General features: G+C 42.2%; 1 protein-coding gene across 3 annotated transcripts in view; it reads left to right on the top strand.

Moving 5' to 3' along the window:
* The window catches only part of cacna1ba (calcium channel, voltage-dependent, N type, alpha 1B subunit, a), a 927013-nt gene extending 901882 nt beyond the window's left edge, over nt 1-25131 (top strand). For all 3 annotated transcript variants that reach the window (XM_072240685.1, XM_072240684.1, XM_072240686.1), the window contains 4 exons: nt 779-886; nt 9442-9661; nt 13997-14220; nt 21889-25131. In XM_072240685.1, coding sequence (XP_072096786.1) covers nt 779-886; nt 9442-9661; nt 13997-14220; nt 21889-22434 — 1098 coding nt within the window. In that variant the 3' untranslated portion in view covers nt 22435-25131. The remainder of the gene's footprint in view (nt 1-778; nt 887-9441; nt 9662-13996; nt 14221-21888) is intronic.
* The last annotated feature ends 351 nt before the right edge of the window (nt 25132-25482 follow it).

Genomic DNA, 25482 nt, shown 5'->3' with positions numbered 1-25482 from the left:
ATTTACACCACGGTGAAGAGTGGGCACAGATCAACAAGAGGTATCTTATAAATGCTCCTGTCTGAACATAGTCACACATCACAGAAACAGTTTAAACCAGCCTGTCAGTCATTGCCCCTTCCTCTGACCACCTCATTTGTGAGGCATCTTCACTAAAAATGCTATAGAATTCCAGAAATGTATACCATAGGTCACCTTATCGCACAATCAACGAAAATATCCTGTGGTTGTCTCAGAATACAATGGGTGACTGTGCATACAAATTCAGGAAGACTATTTATCAGAAAATTTTAATTGTTTGCTGGTTTAAGATTTGCTGTTAATGGTTTCAACAGCTCCCTATTTAGATTTCAGTGCATTGAGTATCACTAAGAGCATCCACCTACTGCACTACCTTCACCTTCAACCTATAACCTCCTGACATTTGCAGCTGCTGCCAGAAGCTCTAATACACGCCATGATGGTCAGGTCTTCAGATGGATTGTAGTAATGGTATCTTTCATTCTTTAAACCAAAGAAGCAATACTGGATAAAACATAAATCGATTTTGAAAACCCAAGAAATTTAGGTGTCTAGGCAGGCGGAAAATAATTGATTTTGTGGGATTTGCCATTAACAGGTTGAGGAATTCCCTTGACAGATGTGAGCACATACAATTGTCTAGGTTGCTCACATGTTGTAGGCAGAGATTTAATCAAACTGAACAAGAAAGATTATGGGGACTGGTATTGGATGGAGTGGGAATGAAAAGAGCTGACTTTCCCCTTCTCTTGCACAGGCTGTGGAGTTGAGAGAAATGGGCTATGATGTGAACCACTCGGACCAGCCCAGTCTGGAGAGCCATGGCCGTGCAGCATCCATGCCTCGCCTGACAGCAGAGACCCAGGTAAGTGACTGACTGCAAATTGAAACGCTGAGTGAAGCTTCACTGCACCTACAGATGATTGATCTCTGAAAATCTGCTGGGAAATCTTGATGAAAACGAGAATGTTGACAGTTGTGAACTTGAGTTTGGCCCAGATGCAAGAAGGAGGGTTGGCCATACCAAGAACATAAAAGCAGGACTGGGACTGGACAAATTAAATGTGAATTAAAATCTTCACTATTTAGATTACGTTGGCAACAATTTAGACCTGGGCAATCACAGATAATAATTAATTTATCAACGATATATTCGGTTTATTCATTACCGTCACCTGCCTTTAGAGAACTCCACTTAAATGATCTAAAAAAAAATTCAGTAACTGCCTCAGATTCCTTTGCTTATAGTTGTAAACTATATTTCATTTCCCTCAGAGGAGAAGAGACCTACAGTCCGTTCAAAGGAGACCCTATTTTGTTAACCACTGTCAAATGTGCTTAAAATCAGCTCAGAAGTTAATCCTGTGTATGTGTGAACGGCACTCTAAAATTAGAGGCAATTAAACAGTCAGAAGTTAACTAAAGGAAAATAAACTGCCACTGATTCCATAAATTCTTTGTGAGACCTTAAACCATAAGACATAGGTGCAGAATTAGGCCATTCAGGGCATCAAGTCTGCTCTGCCATTCCATCAAGGCAGAATTATTATCCCTCTCAACCCCATACACCTGCTTTCTCCCAGTAACATTTGACACCTTGACTAATCACTTGGTCATCTGTCAACCCCTGCTTTAAATATGCTCAATGATTTGACCTCCACAGCCATCTAGGGCAATGAACTCCACAGATTCACCTCCTCCTCTCTTAGACCATTAGCTATAGAAGCAGAATTAGGTCACTTAGCCACTTCATCACAGCTGATCCAATTTTCCTCTCAGCCCCAATCTCCTGCCTTCTTCCCGTATCCCTTCATGCCCTGACCAATCAAGAATCTATCAACCTTTTCCTTAAATGTACATAGAGATTGACCTCCACAGCTGCCTGTGGCAACAAATTCCACAGATTCACCACTCTCTGGCTAAAGAGATTCCTCTTCATCTCCATTCTGAGGCTGTGTCCTCTGGTGTTAGACTCTCCTATAATAGGAAACATCCTCTCCACAGCTGGTATATCAAGGCCTTTCACCATTCAATAGAGCTTAAAGAGGGCACCGCTCATTCTTCTGAATTCTAGTGAATACCGGCCCAGAACCATCAAGCACTCTTCATTGGACAAGCCATTCAATCCTGGAATCATTTTTTGTGACCCTCCTTTGAACCCTCTCCAGTTTCAGCACATCTCTTCTAAGATAAGGAGCCCAAAACTGCTTACAATACTCCAAATGAGGTCTCACCGGTGCCTTATAAAGCTTCAGCATTACATTCTTGCTTAAATATTCTAATCCTCTTGAAATGAATGTTAACATCATATTTGCCTTCCTCACCACAGACTCCCAAGACACCATGTGCCTCAGTATTTTGTACTTTCTCTCCATTCTGGAAATAAACAACCCTTCCATTTCTTCTACCAAAGTGCATGACCATACACTTTCCAACATAGTATTCCATCTGCCATTTCTTTGCCCATTCTCCTAATCTGTCTAGGTCCTTCCGTAGCCTCTCTACTTCCCCAAAACTACCTGCCCCTCCACCTATCTTCATATTGTCTGCAACATTGGCCTCAAAGCCATCAATTCCATTATCCAAATTACTGACACATAATGTAAAAAGAATCGGTCCCAACACAGAACCCTGTAGAACACCATTAGTAACCAGCAGCCAACCAGAAAACACTTCCTTTATTCCCACTTTTTGCCTCCTGCCAATCAGCCACTGCTTTATCCATGCTAAAATCCCTCCTGTAATACTCTGGGCTTGTAGCTTGTTAAGCAGCCTCGTGTGTGGAACCTTGTCAAAGGCCTTTTGAAAATCCAAGAACACAACATCAACCAATTCTCCTTTGTCTATCCTGCTTATTATTTCTTCAAAGAATTCCAACAGATTTGTCAGGCATGACTTTCCCTTGAGGAAACTATACAAACTGTGGCCTATTTTATCATGTTCCTCCAAGTGCCCTGAGACCTCATCCTTAGTACTTATCTCCAATATCTTCCCAATCACTGACGTCAAACTAACTGGCCTATAATTTCCCTTCTTTTGCCTCTCTCTCTTCTTGGACTGGAGTGACATTTGCAATTTTCCAGTCTTTCAAAACCATTCCAGAATCTAGTGATTCTTGAAAGATTATTACTAATGCCTCTTCAATCTCCTAGCCATCTCTTTGAAAACCCTGGGATGTATACCATCTGGTCCAGGTGATCTACCTACCTTCAGACTTCTCAGTTTCCCAAGATCCTCCTCTCTAATAATGGTAACTTTGCACACTTCATGACCCTTGACACCTGGGACTTTCACCATAATGCTAGAGTACTCCACAGTGAATATTGATGCAAAATATTTATTCAGTTCATCCGCCATTTCCTTGTCCCCCACTGCTACTTCTCCAGCATTGTTTCCCAGCTGTCCAGTATCCACTGTCAACTGCCTTTTACACCTGATGTACCTGAAGAAACCTTTGATATCCTCATTGATATTACTGCCTAGCTTACTTTCGTAATCCACCTTTACCTTCTTAATGACTGTTATTAGTCGCCTTCTGTTGGTTTTTAAAAGCTTTCCAATCCTCTAACTTCCCAGTAATTTTTGCTCAATTATATGCCCTCTTTTTGGCTTTTATGTTGGCCTTGACTTCTCTTGTTAGCCATGGTTGTGACATTTTGCCTTTAGAATACTTCTTCCTCTTTGGGATATATATATCCCATGCCTTCTGCTTTGCTGCTTTGATGTCATCCCTGCCAGTGTCCTTTTCCAATTCTGGCTAAACCAACTGCTCTTTTATGCCTCTGTAATTCCTTTCACTCCACTGTAATACTGATACATCTGACTTTAACTTCCCCTCCTCAAATTTCAGGGTGAATTTGATCCTATTATAATCACTTTCCCCTAAGAGTTCTTTTACCTTAAGCTCTCTAATTAATTCTAGTTCATTGCACAACACCCAATCTAGAATAGCTGATCCCCTAGTGGGCTCAACCATGAGCCATCTCGTAGTCACTCTAGAAATTCCCCCTCCTGGAATCCAGCACCAACCTGATTTTTCCAAACTACCTGCATATTGAAGTCCCCCTTGACTATTGTAACATTGTCCTTTTGGCGTGCATTTTCTATCTCCCATTGTAATTTGTAGACCACATCCTTACTACTGCTTGGGTGTCTCTATATAACTCCCATCAGGATCTTTTTACCCTTGCATTTCCTTAGCTCTATCCACAATGATTCAACACTTTCTGACCCTTTGTCACTTATTTCTAATGATTTGATTTCATTTTTAACCAAGAGAAATGCTGCCCTCTCTGCCTTCCTGCCTATCCTTTCGATATAATGTGTATCCTTGGACATTAAGCTCCCAGTTATAATCTTCTTTCAGCCATGATTCAGTGATGCCTACAACATCATACATGCCAATCTGCAACCATGCTACAAGTTCATCTACCTTAATGTGCACATACAAATCGATCACCTTCAGTCCTGTTATCACCGTTTTTGATTTTATCCGTCCTTGATATTGCAGCTCATCCTGTTGACTGCAATTTTGCCCTTTCAACTGCCTCTCCTCACTACTCATTGCCTCCATTTGTAAATCAGCTATCTCATCTTCAGCACTATAATCCGCCTTTCCCACGATACTTGCATTAAAATATATGCAGCTCAGGAGACTAATCGTACCATGCTGAACCTTTTGATTCCTGACATCACCTGAGGTGTTACCAACATCTGCCTCCACAACCTCTCCACTAACTGCTCTGACACTCTGGTTCCCGTCACTCTGCAACTCTCGTTTAAACCCCACCATGCAGTATAAACAAACCTTCCTGCTAGAATATTAGCCCCCTTCCAGTTCAGGTGCAAACCATCCTTCTGTACAGTCCCACCTTCCCTGGAAAAGAGTCTAATGATCCATATTTTTCTGAGATAAGGAGTCAAAACTGCTCACAATACTCCAAGTGTGGCCTCACCAGTGCCTTGTGAAGCCTCAGCATCACATCCTTGTTGTTATATTCTAGTTCTCTCAAAATGAATGCTAACATTGCTTTTACCTTCCTTACCACCAACTCAGCCTGCAAGTTAAACTTTATGGAATCCTGCATGAGGACTCCCAAGTCACTTTGCACCTCTGAGTTTTGAATTTTTTTCTCTGTTTAGTAAACAGTCAGTCAGTCAGTCAGTGGGTGCCGTCCCGAATCTGAGGTTGGTGGCTATGCACCTCCATCTTCTTCAATCTTGCAACAGCACCGAGTACAGCCTCTCCTCCAGTTTGTTCTCGCTGGCCGCCTTGGCACTGCCCACCGCCGCCCCGACAAACTCTAGCCTGAGGCCGTTTCGGTCTCCAGCCTCGGCTGCTTCTCCGAGTTCGGCCCTTCCTTAGGCAGAGGCCTTGGGCAGGTCCAGGCAAACGGTGCAGCGCTCAAGTTCATCATGTCTGGTCTAACTAGATGCATAGCATACGATTCGTAGATACGTGGTGAGGCTTTAAATCTCTTCCACGGAAGATGGCCGTTGGCTCACAAGGAGCTCATTCGCCCTTTGTCAGGTCTTGTTTTTTTCAGTCCTGCTGGGTGTCCTCAAACCCTCACCAGACTAAGTCCAGTGGGGGAGCTGGCCCAAGTTGCCAACCACTCGACCACGGACCCCAGCCGAGTGCCGGGTGCCCGCCCCCCGCCACATCTCTCTGAGCAGCTGGCGCCCGACTGAAAACTATGGTCGAGCGGCCGGCAACCAAAGTAGTAAGTAGGCTACATCTTTATTCCTTGTACCAAGATGCATGACCATACACTTCCCTGGACTATATTCCATCTGCCACTTCTTTGACATTTGCACATTTGCAGCCTCATGTGCAACAACTTCTCAAAGGCCTTCTGAAAATTGAAGTAAACAACATCCACCAACTCATCTTTGTATATCCTGCCTGTTATTTCCTCAAAGAATTTCAACAAATTTGTCAGGCAATATTTCCCCTGAAGGGAACCATGCTGACTTTGGCCTACTTTATCATGCACTTCCAAGTAACCCGAAACTTAATCCTTCATAATGGACTCTTAACATCTGCCCAACCACTGAAGTCTAACTGGCCTATAATTCCCCTTCTTCTACCTCCTTCCCTTCTTAGAGTGAAGTGACATTTGTAATTTTCCAGGCCTCTGGAACCATGGCAGAATCGGGTGATTCTTGAATGATGGCTACTAATGCCTTCACAATCTCTTCAGTTACTTCCTTCAGAAACCAGGGGTGTAGTCCATCTGGTCCAGGTGTCTAACTACCTTCAGGCCTTTCAGCTTCCCAAACACCTACTCCTCAGTGGTAGTGACTGCCCTCACTTTTACCCCCTGACACTCTAGAGATTCAGGCATACTGCTGGTGTCTTCCACAGTGAAGACTGAAGCAAAATACTTACGGAGTTCATCCACCATTTCTTTGTCCCCCATTACTACCTCTCCAGCTTCATTTTCCAGTGATCTGATATCCACTCTTGCCTCACTTAGTCTTTATGCATCCGAAAAATCTTTTGGTTTCATCTTTTATATTGTTGGTTAGCTTATCCTCATATTTCACCTTTTCTGTCTGTCATTTTTAGTTTCCTTCTGTTGGTTTTAAAAGCTTCCCAATCCTCTATCTTCCCACTAATTTTTGCTCTATTATGTGCCCTCTCACATGCTGTTATACTGTCTTTGAGTTCCCTTATCAGTCACAGTTTTGTCATCATGCCTTTACAATGCTTCTTCATATCTGGGATGTATCTCGTTTGCACCTTCCGAATTGGTCTCAGAATCTCAAGCCATGGGTGTTCTGCAGTCATCTCTGCAAGTGTCCCCTTCCAATCAACTTTGGCCAGCTCCTCTGTAATTCCCTTTACTTCACTGTAATACTGATACATCTGACTATATCTTATCCCTCTCGAACTGCAGGGTGAATTCTATCATATTATTATCACTGACTCCTAAGGGTTCCTTCGCCTTAAGCTCCTTAATCAAATTTGGTTCATTAAACCACACCCAATCCAGAACTGTCTTTCCCCTAGTGGGCTCAGTAACAAGCTGCTCTAAAAAGCCATCTCGTTGGAATTGTACAAATTCTATCTATTGAGATCCAGCACCAAGCTGATCTTCCCAATCTACCTGCATATTGAAATCTCCCATGACTATCATAACATTGTCCATTTAACATTCTTTTTCTATCTCCTATTGCAATTTATACCCACATCCCCGCTACTGTTCAGAGCCTGGATATACAGTACTGTGCAGAAGTTTGGGCACCCTCACTATATATATATCTGCATAAGAGTTTTGCACAGCACTGTATTTGTCAGCATGGATCAGAGAGAGAGGGAGAGCATGTACATCTGTTTAGAGTGGCGAGGGTGCAGGAAGGGTGTAGGGCAGGTGGTAGAGAAGGAGTGCTATGGCATGGGGTGGGGTGACACAGACACAGAGCCCTGAGGCACCAGGCAAGGTAATTTGATTCCAAACAATTGGTTTATTGATCATTACAGAATGTCTCTCTGGATCTTCCCTCTTCCCTGCCTTCTCCCTTCCCCCTTTCCCAACCATGATTCCCCTCTCCCTGTCTCTTTCCTACTTTCAGTCCACAATAGAGACCCATATCAGAATCAGGTTTATCATCATTTACATATTATTTGTGGCAGCAGTCCTGTGCAATACATAAGATTAAAACAGTAATGTTAAAAAGTCTTAGGCACCCTAGCTCTAAAGCATTGTGTGGAAGTTTTAAACCAATGTACTTCCTATCTGAGTGCAGCCCTTGCGAAGTGATGTTGCTGACACATCCATTCAGTTAGAGTGTTGTGTTTTTACGTTGTGCTGTTAATCATGACATCTATTGTTTCTTGCACCATCTAGTCTGGTTAAAATGTCATTTCATGTAAGAAAAAGAAATTTGCTTGATATATTGAGTTCAACTACACTAACGTTTCATGTTTTTTGTGTCTGTCTTTCCCATCCCAACTTCCACTTGGACTCTCAAACCTACCAACCATTTATCTTACTTTGTTCTATTTTCACTTCCCTGATCTGTTTAATTTCTCCTTTTATGTTATCCACACTTTGTGATGATAAACATTCTGATTGATTTATTTTGCTTTTATGAAATTGCTTCATGTTTCATTTTGCTTTGGTTAATTCTGAAAACATTCCACCCATTGCACCTCCCACCCATTCCCTTTCAACCCACCCTTTTTGTGTCCCGTTGCCTGCAAAACACTGTGCTGTTGGCTGCTTCACTTACCTGTGTCATCTTACTCGATCCTTTGCTGAAGAAAATATCTCGATCATCTGGGATTGTCCTTGCAGTATGTAACTCATATTATGTCTACATGATTTTGTTCCTTCACTCTTTTGATCTTTTTTTTTGCATTTTCATATGTGTTCTTTCCGATGAAGCCCCAAATAGCAGTTTTGGTGTGCTGGATGTCATTTTAGTTTGCCATATTTTCCAATAATCTAAATGCATTTAGGTATTTGTTAAGGCTTCCCCTTATGTAAAAAAGGGTTGCATTTGGTAAACCCAGGATTGTATTACTGAGAACCAGCACCTCCATTTCGGAAGGTTCATTGGATTCTGTAGAGTTCTTGAATATATTTGTACAAAATCTGAAATGATGACAAATATGCAAAACTTACTGCGTTCGGTGTACATGGCATTTGAAAACACGCTCCAAATTCTACCCAGAAAGAATGCAGACATGATGAAAATTGTAACTGGGGCAATCATTCATTCAGAGTGGATTCATGTGGCCAGTGAATTATCTGGGACTACCAGCTCTTTAACTATAGAATAAAAACCAGTATCACTTTGTATCACGCTGAAAATTCTACTATAGAATAATTCCAATAATTAAAGTAACTTCAAATTAAATCAGAAATTTGGTTGATTTGGCTGCCGGAGATGCATTTCTGACTGATGTTAAATCATATCAGCAGACATAATTCAGGGAAACTTATGGAAGAAGCTATTGAAATTTTACTATCAAGAAATATGATGATACTGTACTATAAATTATCAATGTTATAGAAACTGCACGGTTCTCATTATCGACAGCAATCTTGGGCAAATTTAGTCAGCCTCAGTTCAGTGGATTGATATATTTCTGTTCAACAATACAAGAGATCAAAGAAGATCATTAGTTATAAGATGAAGTATATTGCAAGAATTGTGAAAATTGTTTACAGTACATTGATCAAAGTAAATATCCAGAGTTTATTCAATAACACTAAATGTCATCCTAAGTTTCATTCATATATCTGACCCATCAGAAGCAAAATGATAAACTCCATTCAGACATATTTTCAGTGTCTAGAATACAAGCTCTGACTACAGTGCAGCAGTAAACTGTTGCCACTGTGAGAGTGCTGCTGATCTGCAAAACTGACTTTTACTTATCTCAGCTGCTGTGCCCTTTCTGTGCAGCCGATCCCAGACACAAGTCCCATGAAGCGTTCAGTATCAACACTGACTCCACAGCGCTCTCAGGGGATGCACCTGCCCGATTACTCCCTGGAGCGAGTTATACCGGTTCGGATGCCACACCATCACCACCATCACCATCAGCATCGCTGCCATCGCAGGAGAGAGAAAAAGCAGCGATCACTTGAACGGTCTCCCAGCAAAAATGCTGATGGACAAGCAGGTAACAAATCGAGCAGCAGACTGAGAATGAGGAGATAGCCAGATATGTGGAAACTCAAAGATTTTTTTTAAATACAGAATCTTGGAATTGTAAATCTTATAGTAAAGAACACTTTATATTTGTGTCATCTGTTCCCAGGCTGGGTTAACACTGAAGGTAGACTGTTTCCTCCTTTCACCTTTGAAGGTGTCCCAGAACTAATGATTAAAATATCTCTCTTATTTGATCAAGTCTGATGTTCTCTTGTTGCAATTTATTGTTATATAAGGGGCTCTGGACAATGGAAGCAAAAAGGTCTGCAGATGCTGAAAATCTGAAATAAAATCATAAAATGCTAGATATGTTCATTCCAAAGATGTATGGGTTGGTAGGTTAATTGGCCAGCCATATGGGTGTAATTGGGCAGTGTGGGCTCACTGGGCTGGAAGGGCCCATTTCTAAATTTAAAAGGTATCAGGCAGCATCAGTGGAAAGAACAACAAAGATAATGTTTTGGATTAAAGACCTTTCATCAGAATTTGAAAACCTCTCCTACCAGATTCCTTCTTCTCCACCCTTTATTTTTTCCATCAACCTGACTTCGTCAATCACCTTCTAGTTAGTCCTCCTTCCCCTTTGCCCGCCATTTTTACTCTTTCATCTTCCCCCTTCCTTTCCAGTCCCGAAGAAGAGGCTTGATCTAAAACACTGACTGTTATTCATTCAATAGATGCTGCCTGACCTGCTGAGTTCCTCCAGCGTTTTGTACGGGTTGCAGAGAGAAAACAAGTTAGTTTTAAGTAGCATAGAAGCTGAGTGCTTCTGCAGAGATTGGACAACTGACTGGACATTAGATTTGTGGCTTGCTGATGTGCTGGAAACAAGATGCTGGAGGAATTCAGGAGGTCAGGCAGCAGCTGTGGAGAAAAATAGACAGTCGATGTTTTGGTTCGAGACCTGATATCTGGAACGTTCATTTCAACCCAAAATGTTGACTATCCATTTCTTTCCACAGTTACTGCCCAACTGGCAGATTTTTCCTGGCATCTTTGTTGTTCCAGATTCCAGCATCTGCATTTTGTTGAGTCTCGGGTGTGCTGGGTCATTGTTGCATGTAGCACTGACACCAAATCAGAAGTCACAAACTAAGGCAATTTTAGAGAAACCTTGCATTAAGAGATAATTATAGGTGGATGGCTCCTCTTTGTGAACGTTAAAGGCTAACTCATGCATTTCAGAGACAGAGCTACTTTACAGAATATCAGAGGATGGCAAGGCCAGTGTCAATACAATGATAAACTCCTTGTACTTCTTTATTTTAAAAACCTTCAACAATATGAAAGGAAGTTTTAATAACCAAGATAAGGAGTGGAACATATCCTGTATTCCAGTGTGCACTGAGTGCTTCCAAGGTTCCTGAGTTAGAAGAATACATTGGGAAAGCCCTGAGCTGTCAACTTTTTTAAAACTTTGGCCCTTATTGTTGACACTACTGCATTTAATTAAGTGCTAAACGCATGTTTTGTATCAAGATAATCTAGTCCAACTAAAATGGATGTAGTTCAGAGATTAAGGCTACGTCCACACTACGCTGGATAATTTTGAAAACAAAGCTTTTTCTCTTCGTTTTGACCCCCTGTCCACATTGAAACGGTGTTTTCATCCCCCGAAAACGGAGCTTTTCTAAAACACTCCAGAGTGTGTAAGTTTGAAAACGATTGTTGCGCTTTGTAGTGTGGACGGTGTAAACGGAGATATTTAAAAACGCTGTCATGACAACACCACAACAATGCTTTTTCTGCTTCTGCTTGATACTGCGCAAGCACTGCCGGACGGCTGTTATAACGCGCAGTCGGTGTGAAAGGCGTGAGAGTTAAATTGTAAAGTGAGCTTTTTTGACTATTTAAAAACGCCATCATGACGTGCCAGAACAGATGGCGGCAGTGCGGCATTTCATTGTTTTCTTGAATGCAACCCCGACACAACCTAACAATTTCAGAACAGACGGCAACGAGACTGAAGCCAGAAGAGTTAGAAATATACTCACCAAATACTTTGACCCATAGCTTACCGAATAAATAAGTATACGCACTTTGCCCCGTTTTCTGTCCTTGCTTGTATGAAGGTGGTTTACCTAATTATGCAAGTACTTCTCTGACAATAGATGTGTAACAGCCTAATGACTAGCTCTTCTTTCAGTTAGTCCTGACGAAGGGTCTCTGCCCGAAACGTCGACTGTACCTCTTTCTAGAGACGCTGCCTGGCCTGCTGCGTTCACCAACAACTTTGATGTGTGTAGCCTAATGTAACATTGTATGGAAATACAAGATAACACTGATGCAGACATGTTTTATACATTTAACAAGGTGCTTTATTAATGCAACAGAGTTAGTCAGTTTTTCAATGTTCGTCGTCAGCCGGGTCATACTGTCCGTGAACTCCCTGTCAGTTGCCTCCATACGCTCCAGTATTTGTTGTTTTTTTAGTTTTAAGTCCTCCTGCACGAGAGCCAACAGCTGTCCGTCGTTTGACAATTTCCTTTAAAGTTTTTCTAGTCTGTAACTGGACAAACGCGCACCAAGCATATCGTTTCCTCTTCGCTTGTTTTCTGTGTGTCCTGCGCATGCCCAGTAGGAGGAGATTCGCCCAAATATCTGTTCTAATGTGGACGGAGACATTTTGAAAAATGCTTGGTGTGGACGCCTGTTATTTTTACTCGAAACAGGCGTTTTCAAAATTATCCGGTCTAGTGTGGACATAGCCTAAGGGTCTGAAACCATGCCATCTTTGGGATCTGAATATGAAGAAGCAATTAAATAATAACATTTACTTTCCCTGAAGAAAGTCAAGGGAAGCAAAAATAGCAACCCGTCAAGCAACATCTGTGGAAAGAGAAACTAGTTAAGGTTTTGGGTCCCGGGTTCACAGTTTAAAAATGCATAGAGAGGTGGGAGGAGTGAGGTGGAAGACAAAAGATCACCTGAAACAACGCACACAAAATGCTGGAGGAACTCAGCAAATCAGGCAGCATCTGTGGAAGGAAGTGAACAGTTGATGGTTCAGTGAAGAGACCCTCCATCAGGCCTGGAAAGGAAGGGGTCAAAAGCCAGAAAATAAACACAGGGGGAGGGGAGGAGCACAAGATGATTCCAGGTGTGACCATACAGAGTTGGAGTAAACACCATCAGGTGAGAAAGAGAACAAATAGTGTCATAAGTGAGGCATTTTGATTAAGCAGGATTCGAGAGAGCCAGAAGTATGATAACGGAAAGAAACAAGAGAACAGTTTACGTGAGGTTGGAAAATTCAGTGTTTTGGTGTTGTGAAGTGTCTAGATGGAAGATGTTGTTTTTCTGGTTTACATTGGGCCTCACTACGGCAGTGGAGGAGACCACACACAGATGGGTCACAATGGGAGTGAGACTGAATGCAATAGGCAGCTGAGGATCACGCCTGCAGATTGAGTGTGGGTGCCTTGTGTTTCGTTTCTCCAAGTGTAGAGGAGACTATACTGTGAACACCAAGTTCAGAAGACTAGACTGGAAGAAGTACTAGTGAGTCACCTCTTCACCTGGAAAAGCTGCTTGAGTTCCTGGATGGTGGGAAGGGAAGAGGTGAAAGTACAGGGGCTGCATCTCCTCCAGTCACACAGGGAAGTGCCCTGGAATGGGAGAGCGGACCAGGGAGTCGCAGTGTTGGTGGCCTCTGAGAAATGGAGAGAGGTGAAGATTTAGTGGGATGAAGTTGGAGCTGGCATAATTTTAAACAATAGTAGATTAAATGTGAAGGCTGGTGGGGTGGAAGGTAAATGTCAAGGGAGCTCTTTCTTTGGTCTAGTGTGGTGGAGATGGTGAGAGATTTAAAAAAAACCCACAATCAGAAACAGGTCAATGGTGCTGATGGCATCTGTTGCCTCGAAGGACAATGGGTATGTGCTACGGGCCAAGCCTGGCCGGAAGGTATGGAGATCCTGGGATGTCTAGCGTCCCCCTCTTACCCTTACTGGTGTAGTCCAAAGGAAAGCAAAGCAATTCGTTTGGCACCAGCTTGGCTGCATGAGCTGCCAGAAAGATGTTCAGTGATGTCCAGCCACCTTAGGGGCTCCACTCCAGATATTCTGCCTGGGTTTACTCCTGTAGCCTTCGTCTCTCCTGAGGCTGCCCACAAGGTAGTGGGGCTATTTACCCATAGCTGGGGATCTGGTTCACAAGATGGTGGTGCAAGAGGCAGTTTGTATTGCTCAGTTGCTGGAGTCGGGTTAGGGTATGTGTGCCACCTTCAAGCAGCAGTGAAGTCTATAAACCCTGTTTATTGAGGAAGACGGTCAGAGTAGTTGACATTCTACTTACCTTGTAGGCCAACTGGATGACCCCAGTTCTGCAGCTCACCCAAGAGATCAGTCATCTAAAGAGCGTGAGCGCGGTAGGTCACAGGAGCGGAAGCCTCCGTCATCCATCGAGAAGCAGCGTTACTATTCCTGTGACCGATATGGCAGTCGGGAGCCCCCACAGCCCAAGTCAACTGATCATAGCCGGTCTGCATCTCCAAGTACTGGTCCAGAGCAGGGGCTCTATAGACAGGTGAGGAAAAATTAACTCATCATCTCACTAACCAATGTGTTCTGCTAAATACGAAATAACTGATAAGGAGGACAACTGATAAGCCGGAAACTGTGTGGCGTGCAGAAATGGACATGAGCACTGAACCTGCACCTCTACTTCTATGCCTTGTTGTAGGATGTGCATTTATGCAGGGTTTGTGTAGCTCAGTGAATCTCAGGGGTTGTCCAAAGTAATCATGAAATGGTAAAAACCACACAAAAGCACAAATGTACCTACATGTCTCCTATTCTTAACTGATTGACTGACTTTCAGCAGGCATTGGTACAGGCTGAACTGACCCCACAGTGTGAGTGATGGGAAGATGCAGGAGCAAGCAAGGATTCCCCAGTCTTCAATCAGACTCTCTGGAGCCTGAAGTGGACAGGAGCAAGGATTAACGGAAATTGGCTTATTATTGTCACACGTACAGAGACATAGTGAAAAGATCTTGTCTGTGTGCCATCCAGACTAATTATTCCACACAAGTAGGGGAAGATGGTTTTTGTGGTGCATTTGTAACTCTGCAATTTCTTTGCATCTTGAGGGAAGAACAGTTGCCATACAAGATGTGACACATCCGTGATGGATGCTTTTAATGCGTGCATCTATAAAAATTGGTGAAAGCTATTGAGGACATGCTGAATTTCCTTAACCTTTTAAGGAAGTAGGGGAGCTAGTGAGCTTTCTTGGCAAGGGCCAAGACAAATTTACACCTAGGAACTTGTATCTCTCAGTCATCGCCACCTGAATATTATTGATACATAAAGAGGCATGTGCTTTGTCCCACTTCCCAAAGTCAATGATCAGCTCTTTTGTTTAGCTATCACTGAGAAAGAAGTTGTCTTCACACCATGGCACTCAGTTCTCTATCTCCTTCCTGTCCTCCATCTCATCATTTCTAGAGACGCCAGCTTGCTTTCGCAAGTAGCAAAGCCTTGTTTCCAAATTGCAAATACACTTTTCCAAAGTCAGATTTTCTCATGGCATTGGAGGCCATTCAATCCAGCTGGCTCCCAGTCAAATCCCATTTTTCCAGTAATTTCCCTGCAACCTCCCCCACAAGTACATCAGTTCAATGGAAAAGAATCCATTATTGACTTCCGTGGCAAACTCCCATGCTCAAGTGAGGACTGTGCATTTAATTAACACACGAGTGGAACATCCTCTCCATATTGGAGCCTGACTTGCTGACTTGGAACCCACTCTGTGTCCCCATTGTGTGTTTGTGCTACATTGCTACAGCAGCATGAATGTTCAACCTGTACTGCAAATTGGTCGACATCAGTCGACATTGGTTGGTAAGCTGATGGAGAAGATCCTGAGAGGTAGGATTTATGAACATTTGGAGAGGCATAATATGATTAGGAATAGTTAGCATAGCTTTATGAAAGGCAGGTCGTGCCTTACGAGCCTGATTGAATTTTTTGAGGATGTGACTAAGCACATTGATGACGGTAGAGCAGTAGATGTAGCGTATATGGATTTCAGCAAGGCATTTGACAAGGTACACCATGCAAGGCTTATTGAGAAAGTAAGGAGGCATGGGATCCAAGGGGACATTGTTTTATGGATCCAGAACTGGCTTGCCCACAGAAGGCAAAGAGTGGTTGTAGACAGATCATATTCTGCATGGAGGTCAGTGATCAGTGGTCTGCCTCAGGGATCTGTTCTGGGACCCCTTCTCTTCATGATTTTTATAAATGACCTGGATGATGAAGTGGAGGGATGGATTGGTAAATTTGCTGATGACACAAAGGCTGGAGGTGTTGTGGATAGTGTGGAGGGCTGTCAGAGATTACAGTGGGACATTGATAGGATGCAAAACTGGGCTGAGAAGTGGCAGATGGAGTTCAACCCAGATAAGTGTGAGGTGGTTCATTTTGGTAGGTCAAATATGACGGCGGAATATAGTATTAATGATAAGACTCTTGGCAGTGTGGAGGATCAGAGGGATCTTGGGGTCCGAGTTCACAGGATGCTCAAAGTTGCTGCACGGGTTGACTCTGTGGTTAAGAAGGCATACGGTGCATTGGCCTTCATCAATCGTGGGATTAAGTTTAGGAACCGAGGGGTAATGTTGCAGCTATACAGGACCCTGGTCAGACCCTACTTGGAGTACTGTGCTCGGTTCTGGTCATCTCACTATAGGAAGGATGTGGATACCATAGAAAGGGTGCAGAGGAGATTTACAAGGATGTTGCCTGGATTGGGGAGCATGCCTTATGAGAATAGGTTGAGTGAACTCGGCATTTTCCCCTTGGAGCGACAGAGGATGACAGGTGACCTGATAGAGGTGTGTAAGATGATGAGAGGCATTGATCGTGTGGATAGTCAGAGGCTTTTTCCCAGGGCTGAAATGGCTAGCACGAGAGGGCACAGTTTTAAGGTGCTTGGAAGTAGATACAGAGTAGATATCAGGGGTAGGTTTTTTACACAGAGAATGGTGAGTACGTGGAATGGGCTACAGGTGATGGTGGTGGAGGTGGATACAATAGGGTCTTTTAAGAGACTCCTGCACAGGTATATGGAGCTCAGAAAAATAGAGGGCTATGAGTAATCCTAGGTAATTTCTCAGGTAAGGGGACATGTTTGGCACAGCCACCAAAGACTCGAAAATTTCTACAGAGATACCGTAGGGAGCACTCTAACTCTTTGCATCACCACCTGGGCTGGACAGGTTACTGCACAGGATTGGAAAAACCTGCAGAAAGTTGCAAACTCAGCCAGCTCCATCATGGGCATTAATCTCCCCATCATCCAAAATGCCTTCAAAAGGCGATGCCACAAAAAGATGGCATTCATCATTAAGAACCCCATCACCTAGGACATGCCCTCTTCTCACTGATACCATTAAGGAGGAGGTACAGGGCCTGAAATCACACACACAGCATTTCTTCACAGCAGCCTCATGTATGGCAACTTTGTCAAAGGCCTTTTGAAAATCCAGGTGCACGACATCAACTGATTCTCCTTTGTCTATCCTGCTTGATATTTCTTCAAAGAATTTCACCAGATTTGTCAGGCAAGATTTTCTCTTGAGGAAACCATGCTAACTATGGCCTATTTTATCACGTGTTTCCAAGTACCCTTAATTTTCAAGTCCAGCATCTTCCCAGCCACTGAAGTCAGACTAATTGGCCTATAGTTTCCTTTCTTCCTCCTCTCTCCCTTCTTAAAGAGAGGAATATCATTTGCAATTTTACTGTCTTCCAGAACCATACCAGAATCTAGTGATTCTTGGAAGATCATTACTAATGCCTCCACAATCTCTTCAGCCACCTCTTTCAGAACTCTGTAGTGTACACCATCTGGTCCAAGTGACTTATTTACCTTCAGAACCTTCAGTTTCCCAAGAATCTTCTCTCTTTGTGGTAACTTCACACACCTCATGACCCCTGACACGTGAAACGTCCACCAAATTGCTAGTGTCTACCACAGTGAAGACTGATGCAAAATACTTATTCAGTTCACCGTCCATTTCCTGTCCCCCATTACTGCCTATCTAGCATTGTTTCCAATGATCCAATATTCACTCTCATTTCTCAATTACACTTTATGTATCTGAAGAAACTTTTGGTATCCTCTTTAATATTGTTGGCTAGCTTAATTTTGTATTCCATCTTTAACTTCTTAATAACTTTTTAGTTGCCTTCTGTTGGTTTTTAAAAGCTTCCCAATCCTCTAACTTCTCACTAATTTTGCTCTATTGTGTGCCCTCTCTTCAACTTTTATGTTGGCTTTGACTTCTCTTGTTGGCCACGGTCGTATCATCTTGCCTTTAGAATACTTCTTCCTCTTTGGGATGTATATATCCTGAGCCTTCCAAATTGCTTCCTGAAATTCCAGCCATTGCTGCTCTGCCAGTGTTCTTTTCCAATCAATTCTGGCCAACTCCTCTCTTGTGCCTCTGTAATTCCCTTTATTCCATTGTAATACTGATACATCTGACTTTAGCTTCTCCTTCTCAAATTTCATGATTTCGATCATATTATAATCACTTATCCCTAAGAACTCCTTTACCTTAAGCTCTCTATTAATAGCTGATCCCCTGATGGGCTCAACCATGAGTTGCTCTAAAATGCCATTTCGTAGTCACTCTAGAAATTCCCCCTCCTGGAATCCAGCACCAATGTGATTTTCCCAATCTACTTGCCTGTTGAAATCTCCCATGACTATTGTAACATTGTCCATGCAATTTCTATCTCCCATTGTAATTTGTAGACCACATCCTTACCACTGTTTGGGGGTTTGTATACAACTTCCATCAGGACCTTTTTACATTTGCAGTTCCTTAGCTCTATCCACAATGATTCAACACCTTCTGACCCTATGTCAACTCTTTCTAATGATTTGATTTCACTTTTTACCAGCAGATGAATGCTGCCTTCTCTGCCTTCCTGCCTGTCCTTTCGATACGTTGTGTATCCTTGGATATTAAGCTCCCAGCTATAACCTTCTTTCAGCCATGATTTAGTGATGCCTACAACATCATACATGCCAATCTGTAACTGTGCTGCAAGTTCATATACCTTATTCCATATACTGCGCGCATTCAATTATAACACCTTCAGTCCTGTATTCACCCTTTTTGATTTTGTCTGCCTTTTACGTTGCAAATCATCCTGTTGACTGCAATCTTCCCTGTCATAGCTCTCCTCACTACACATTGCCTCTGTTTGTAAACCAGCTACCTCATCTTCGGCACTATCACTCCCGTTCTCATCCCCCTGCCAACTTAGTTTAAACCCTCCCGAACATCTCTCGTCAATCTGCTTGCAGGGATATTGGACCCCCTTTAGTTCAAGTGTGTAACCCGTCCCTTTTGTACAGGTCATATCTTCCCCAGAAGAGATCCCAATAATTCATAAATCGGAACCCCTGCCCCCTGCACCAGTTCCTCAGCCACACATTCACCTGCCAAATCATCCTGTTCCTACCCTCACTGGTGCATGGCACAGGCAGCAATCCAGAGATTACTACCCTGAAGGTCCTGTTTCTCATCTTTCGACGTAGTTCCCTAAAATCTCTCTTCAGGACCTCCTCACTTTGTCATTGGTGCCAATATGCACCAAAATCTCTGACAGCACACCTTCACCCTTGAGAATGCAAGACTTCTTTGACCCTAGCATCAGGCAGGCAACATACCATCTAGGTGTCTCTATCACACCCACAGAACCTCGTCTCTCTTCGTCTGACTAGGGAATCTCCTATCAACACTTGTCACCTCTCTGCTACTGAGCAACAGCATCAGAGTCTGCTCAATGAACCTATGAACACTACCTAGTATTTTCCCGCTCTCCTTGCACTACCTATTTAAGTTTCTTTTTAATATATAATTATTGTAATTTATAGTTATTATTATGTATTGCAATGTACTGCCGCCGCAAAACATCACATTTCCCGACAGATGCCAGTGATATTAAACCTGATTCTGATTGTTAGTCTCGTGAATAGTGGAAGAAGTTATTGCTAAGGCTAGAGCAGGATGTTCATCAAGTTGAAAGATGGATGCTGTGTTCACAGGTGGAATTTAGTCCCAACAGGTGTGTTAGACCCAACATTTTGGGAGTCAGGCACGGGTAGGACACACACAGGGTGCTAAGTGTGGATGATCGGAGGGAGCTTGGAGTTCAAGCTCAAAAGTTGCAACACAGCTCAATAGGGTGGTGAAGGTGACATAAGGCATATTAAATAAAGTGATTGTTGATGAATCCACTATCTCCTCTGTCAGTCAGTTCCAGGTATCAACCACTCTCAGTTTAAAAAAAAACTTTCTCCTCATATCCCTTTTAAAACTCCTTCCTCTCACCTTAAACCTATCACCTCTTGTTTTTGATAGCTCTTGTTTCTGATGGGAGAAAGATTCTCTCTACCCTGTCTCTGCCTCTTAGAGGTTTATATACCCTTAGTCAGTGCTGATCCTCTGTTAATACAATCCAGGGAACATCCTGGTGAATTTTCTCTGCAATCTGTCCAGTGCGAACAGATCCTCCCTATAGTGTGGTGACCAGAACTGTACACAATACTGCAAGTCTGGCCTAACCACTGGTTTGTAAAGTTGCAACACAACATACCAACTTTTATATTCTATGCCCTGATCTATAAAATACTTATTTACCTAATTCACCACCTTATCAACCTGTGCTGCCAAGTGCTTGCTGGCTGGTGCAGTCTCTTGGCTGAAAGGCTTGTTTCTGTACTATAAGCTTCATGTAAATCAGTCACATTCACATAATCTTATTGATAAAGTAGAGTTTTGTTTTTTTCCCCCTTAATGTAAGGGAAAAATTTATTCAATTTAATATTCATCCTTTCTCATGTGTTTCTTAAACAATTGAAAGCTTAAATTTGCTGAAATGAGCAAAGTTTCAACTTTTATTTTAAAGCATTTTAATCGCATTAAGGCATAACTTTCCTTCACCAATGTTATGGACATAATGATTAAAATATGAACATTAATTATTTTATAACTCATTTTTTGCTTTCCTGTATTTCTTGCTTTCTTAATTCACCAAATGTTTATAATTCTAAACCCAAACCTCAATGATTAAAAAGACTCAATGAAGAAACTCTTAATCCAAACCTTTCCCGATTGATTCAGATATCATCAAGGACACCTTTAGCAAAGGACAAAACTGTTTAAGCTATGATTTACAATAAATATCACCTTGAGAAAAATGTATGATTTGACTGCACCTGACATGGCATATTTTAGGGACTTTTGCCTTGGTCAGTGACAAAGAGGTACATCTTGCACATTTGGAATAAGAGCAGTTATAATTAAATGCCAAGTAAGAACAGTGAATCAGTGGTTGGAAGAAGATTATGTAAGGACTGGAATATTAAACCAGGCTCAATTTTTGCCCATCACTTTTTAAAATGAACTGAAGACAACTCTAAATTATTCTGCCAATGCATTTGAACGCAAACTTCTCCAAGTAGTAAAACTATCAAGTTCTCCCTCTAATTATTGAGATAATAAAGAGTGTCATGACGTTATAACTTTTATTATCTCTCAGCTACTAGTTAATCTTAAAGTTGTTTTTATTGTCATATTCACAAGTACATGTATGCACAGGTACAGTGAAAATCCGCTCTTCACACCATTCCTAGGGATAAAATTGCCATTCTTTTAGCAATAACTAAAAAAATTGGGATGAACATCTCTGGAGAAATATATCTCTTTTTTCTGGTATTGAATAAAAATAACTTATCTTTTTTATCTAATGAAAGTAATTAAGTATTAAATATATATATGTGTATACACATGCACACACACATATATAATTAACTGTAATGAATTGACTGAAATCTTTGTTGTGATGCATTAACTAACTACATATGCACTCTTTTTCCTATTCTAGGCTTCTACTTTATATATTTAATGCCAAATGCTGCTGAAATTTTACCTACTTCTTCAGTCGTTGATTTTGCCACTCATGATAAACATTTTCCCCCAATTTTCTCCGCATCTCTGTGTATTTTGCCTCATCCTTTACATTTTTGGTGCTTTGTCTGAACTTTTGCCCTTTTTGTTCTCGTGTGGCTCAATGTTCTTTTCTGTTGATGCTTTGTGTTTATTTTTTGTTTTCCTCTGTGTGTGCATCAGTTTGTCCTTTGAATTGCTTTGTTCCACTTTTCATGTAGGGCAGTGGTTCCGTTAATGACAGCCCTATGCAGACAGCCTCTGGAGCTAGCACCCCATGTCGTGGCCGCAGGCAGCTGCCTCCAACCCCGCTCACACCGCGCCCCAGCATCACCTACAAGACCGCCAACTCCTCTCCGGCTTATTTCAACCACCTACACGGTATGCCGCCCCCGAGCTCCCCGGGGAGACTGAGCCGCGGGCGATCCGAGCACAACCACCTCCAGAGCCAGCCCCACGGCAGCGGTGACGGCAGGCAGCCGACGGTGACGCGCATCAGCTCCGATCCCTACCTGGGGCACCGCGGCAGCTGCGGTAGCGATGGCCAGGAGCTGCTGGAAGAAACTCTGACCTTCGAGGTGGCCATGGCCACGACCACCGGCCGGTCCCCCCGGACTTCCTGCATCATGTCTCTCACGTCCCAGCCTCAGCAGAGCCGCCGGGTCCCGAACGGTTACCATTGCAATCTGGGAATGAGCACGGGGCCGGGCACAGGTGCAGGGGAGCGCAAGTGTTACCGGGAGACAGACGAGGATGACTGGTGCTAGTATGGCAGTCAAGCAAGGCTATTACTGATTATGCATTAACGTGATGAGTTTTATCATCGGCAGGGTGTTCTGTCAGAGCTCAGAGTGTGTGTGTGTGTGTGTTCATATGCAGCATTTGTGGGGATCTGGAAACTGGAAATGGTTCCAGGAATCTGATTTTTATTTAAAAGATTGCTTCAACTTGTTTTTGCACTGAATTTGCAAGTGAAAAGTGGTTCACTTGAAGCGAAGAAAACTAATGACTGTTTCATCCTAGAGAACACGTTTTTCTATCTCTCCCTACATTGGCTATTTCAGAAAACAACAGATGCCAAATTTATTATATAAATATGTAAATAAAAGTGAAAAAGACCTGATGAAGTTATGATAGCCGGCTCTTGGTTACCTCTGGACAAGTGGTGAAGGAGATTGCCTGTCCACGGCACAAGTTGTGAGAGGGCGGGGTCGGCTTTCATCACAGACTTTTGGATGCCAGAGGAGGGCAGCCGGAGGGAAAAGTGGGAGAGGATATTTTAATGCATATCGAGAGACTGATGCTGACTGCAAAAGCTTTTAAATGTAGGACTTGATGTCAATAACAGAGATTAAAATGTCTTGAATGGAGCCAGTAAACAAATTTCTGCTCTAGTACTGCACTACGTCTCGACATCTCTGCAGTGTTCCCATCCACTAACACGATGTTTCCTGACCTGTTCAGGTTTGGGCTGTGGAACTGTCGGCACTGTTTTTTTTCCAGGTCCAGAGGCCTTTCTTTGTGCTGCTTTTCACACTTCCTTAAAAATTCTCCTTGTTTTGTTCTCCATTGTATCCTTTTCCCACTCGTGGTAGCATTAATGTGATTTGCGATCCAGGCCGCACAATCCATCATTTTATCAGATCTCCTGTAAGTAACTTCCTGTAATTGCAGGAGCTTCACACAGTCCACTTCTAGAGTGTGCTATAAGTTGAGGTTTGTATGTAAGGACTTAGCCTGCCTTTGTTCTGTCATCGCCTTCCACTCTTTCTATTTGTTGCTCCAACTGTTGAATTCCAAGTGCCTAACGTTTTAAATAACTCATTAGAGAAGATTCAGCCACTTGCTACTGTGCATCTGAACATGCAAGTGGGGACCCTGGGAGGTATGGCTGTAAAGCAGAGGTGACAAGTATTGGTGGCTTCAAGCAAAAGATCTACAAATCATACCTTGGTAACCAGACTTGAATGACTTATTGCAAAAATAAAATTTGAAACACAAAGCCAACAGACTTTATTTGGTGTTGATGAGCAAATCTGGGCTTTAAACTTTTTCTGAAGTTGGTAACAGGAAGACAAAAGTGAAAGGGTGCAAACCAGCACAGCGTCATGTCTTTCACATTCACAGTGCATAGCCCATCTTTTTAAACTTGGTTGTGGAGGTTCTCAGCACATGTTTTATGGTGTGTAGTTTCTATGTTGTAAGGATACATGAGAAAACATTATGTGCTTTCTTCGTTGTGTAAATCATTAAAAAAAAATACCAGGTGGAAATAGCCTACAAAATGTGCACTTTGAAGAGTTAAACAGTGAGGGAGGAAACCGGGATATTTGTCAGGAAGGCTATGCAACATGATACTTGTCAGGCAAAAACACTAAAATAATTCATTCTGTAGCTTTAACTGCTGAATTTTCCATTTTCAGGCCTCAGCATGATAGTGACCAAAAGTTTTATACCTTTCCTTATAATAAAGGCACAACACAATTTTGAAGAAAACCAATTATTGACTCTGTAGGGGTGGGAGGGAGTATGTATATTAATACAATTATTCCTGGAATGTTTCACAGGACTTTTTAAGTCAAGCATACACCTTGAATAATGCATGCACCATTGTACTCATTAATTATAGGACTATGTCTCCGCAGAAGGGTTGGAAATTTTTTTTTCCAAAAACAGTAGATAAGCTCTCCCGTACTTCCACAAGTGATAAATTGATGATGTGACATCCGAGCTCATTTGTGACTGAGGACTTTCTGTCTGGGTTCCACAACATTAGGCGGAAGTGTCAGCACCTCCATTTAAAATCACTCTCTCCCAAGTCAGTATTGTGGGGCTGCTCTGGGTAAACAAAGGACAACTGAATAAAATGGAAATGGAAACATTTGTTAGTTCGGTGCCGAAACGTTACCTGTGGCCTCCCCACCTTTTCTACGTGCAGCGTACACACCGCTTTATCAAACTGCACCCTTTCTTTCCTTCCATTCATTACAGCAGGTTGCCAAAAACAAGATCCACCGAACTATTTTCACATCCAGAGTTCAGTTTACTTATGGTTGTACTTTGATGAAATAATGTGAGCATGTAATAGAACTATGTGCATGAAATATTGTTTATCCTGGTACAGTACCATTTTTTGATACAATGTATTCATCAGCTGTTCATTTTGGAAAAAAAACACTTTGATATAAATTTGGGAGTTTGTTGCAACAACTTTATATTTAAAACAGTGTTGGGAAAGCTAATTAATTCCAACCCTACAATTGACTGGAGCCAATCAGGTCGTGTGGTTGACTAGTTTGCTGCCTGAATAATATTTATCAGCCAAACTTTGAATTTCTGCAGTTTCTACAGTTATATTTTGTACGAGGCAGAACCCTTGAATTAAATAAATCTTAGGAGTAAAATTTCACATGCTTCATGTGTTTCTAATTTGCACAATTTTTAAACAAAACTTCTGCAAATCTTTAAAAAAGATATAGTTATCTGGCTTTGTTGCATTAACTACTATGTTGAAAATGTATGAATGTTTTGAAATTATATAAAGATGCATTTGCCGAACTGTTCTTATGTCTTTTATTGATGGTTTACACTCATACCAAAAGGGCACAACCCTAATTATAATTGGGAAAGAAATATTGTTACGCACTGCAACTTTTGTTTGATGCAACTTTGAGGAATTGCATGTCATGCCCCTCGCCTGAATATTGTATTAACCTCTTGCCCTGCTGTGTCTTTTTATATTTCTTCCTCTCTATGAAAAAAAACTTCCATGTGGGAAGTAGTTAGCCAAAAAGAAAACTTGGAATTTTTTGGAA

The sequence above is a fragment of the Mobula birostris genome, chromosome 22 (assembly GCF_030028105.1).
Source record: "Mobula birostris isolate sMobBir1 chromosome 22, sMobBir1.hap1, whole genome shotgun sequence".
In the NCBI taxonomy this organism is placed as follows: domain Eukaryota; kingdom Metazoa; phylum Chordata; class Chondrichthyes; order Myliobatiformes; family Myliobatidae; genus Mobula; species Mobula birostris.
The sequence above is the reverse complement of the archived record's forward strand: the minus strand, read 5'-3'. Positions and strand labels throughout refer to the sequence as shown.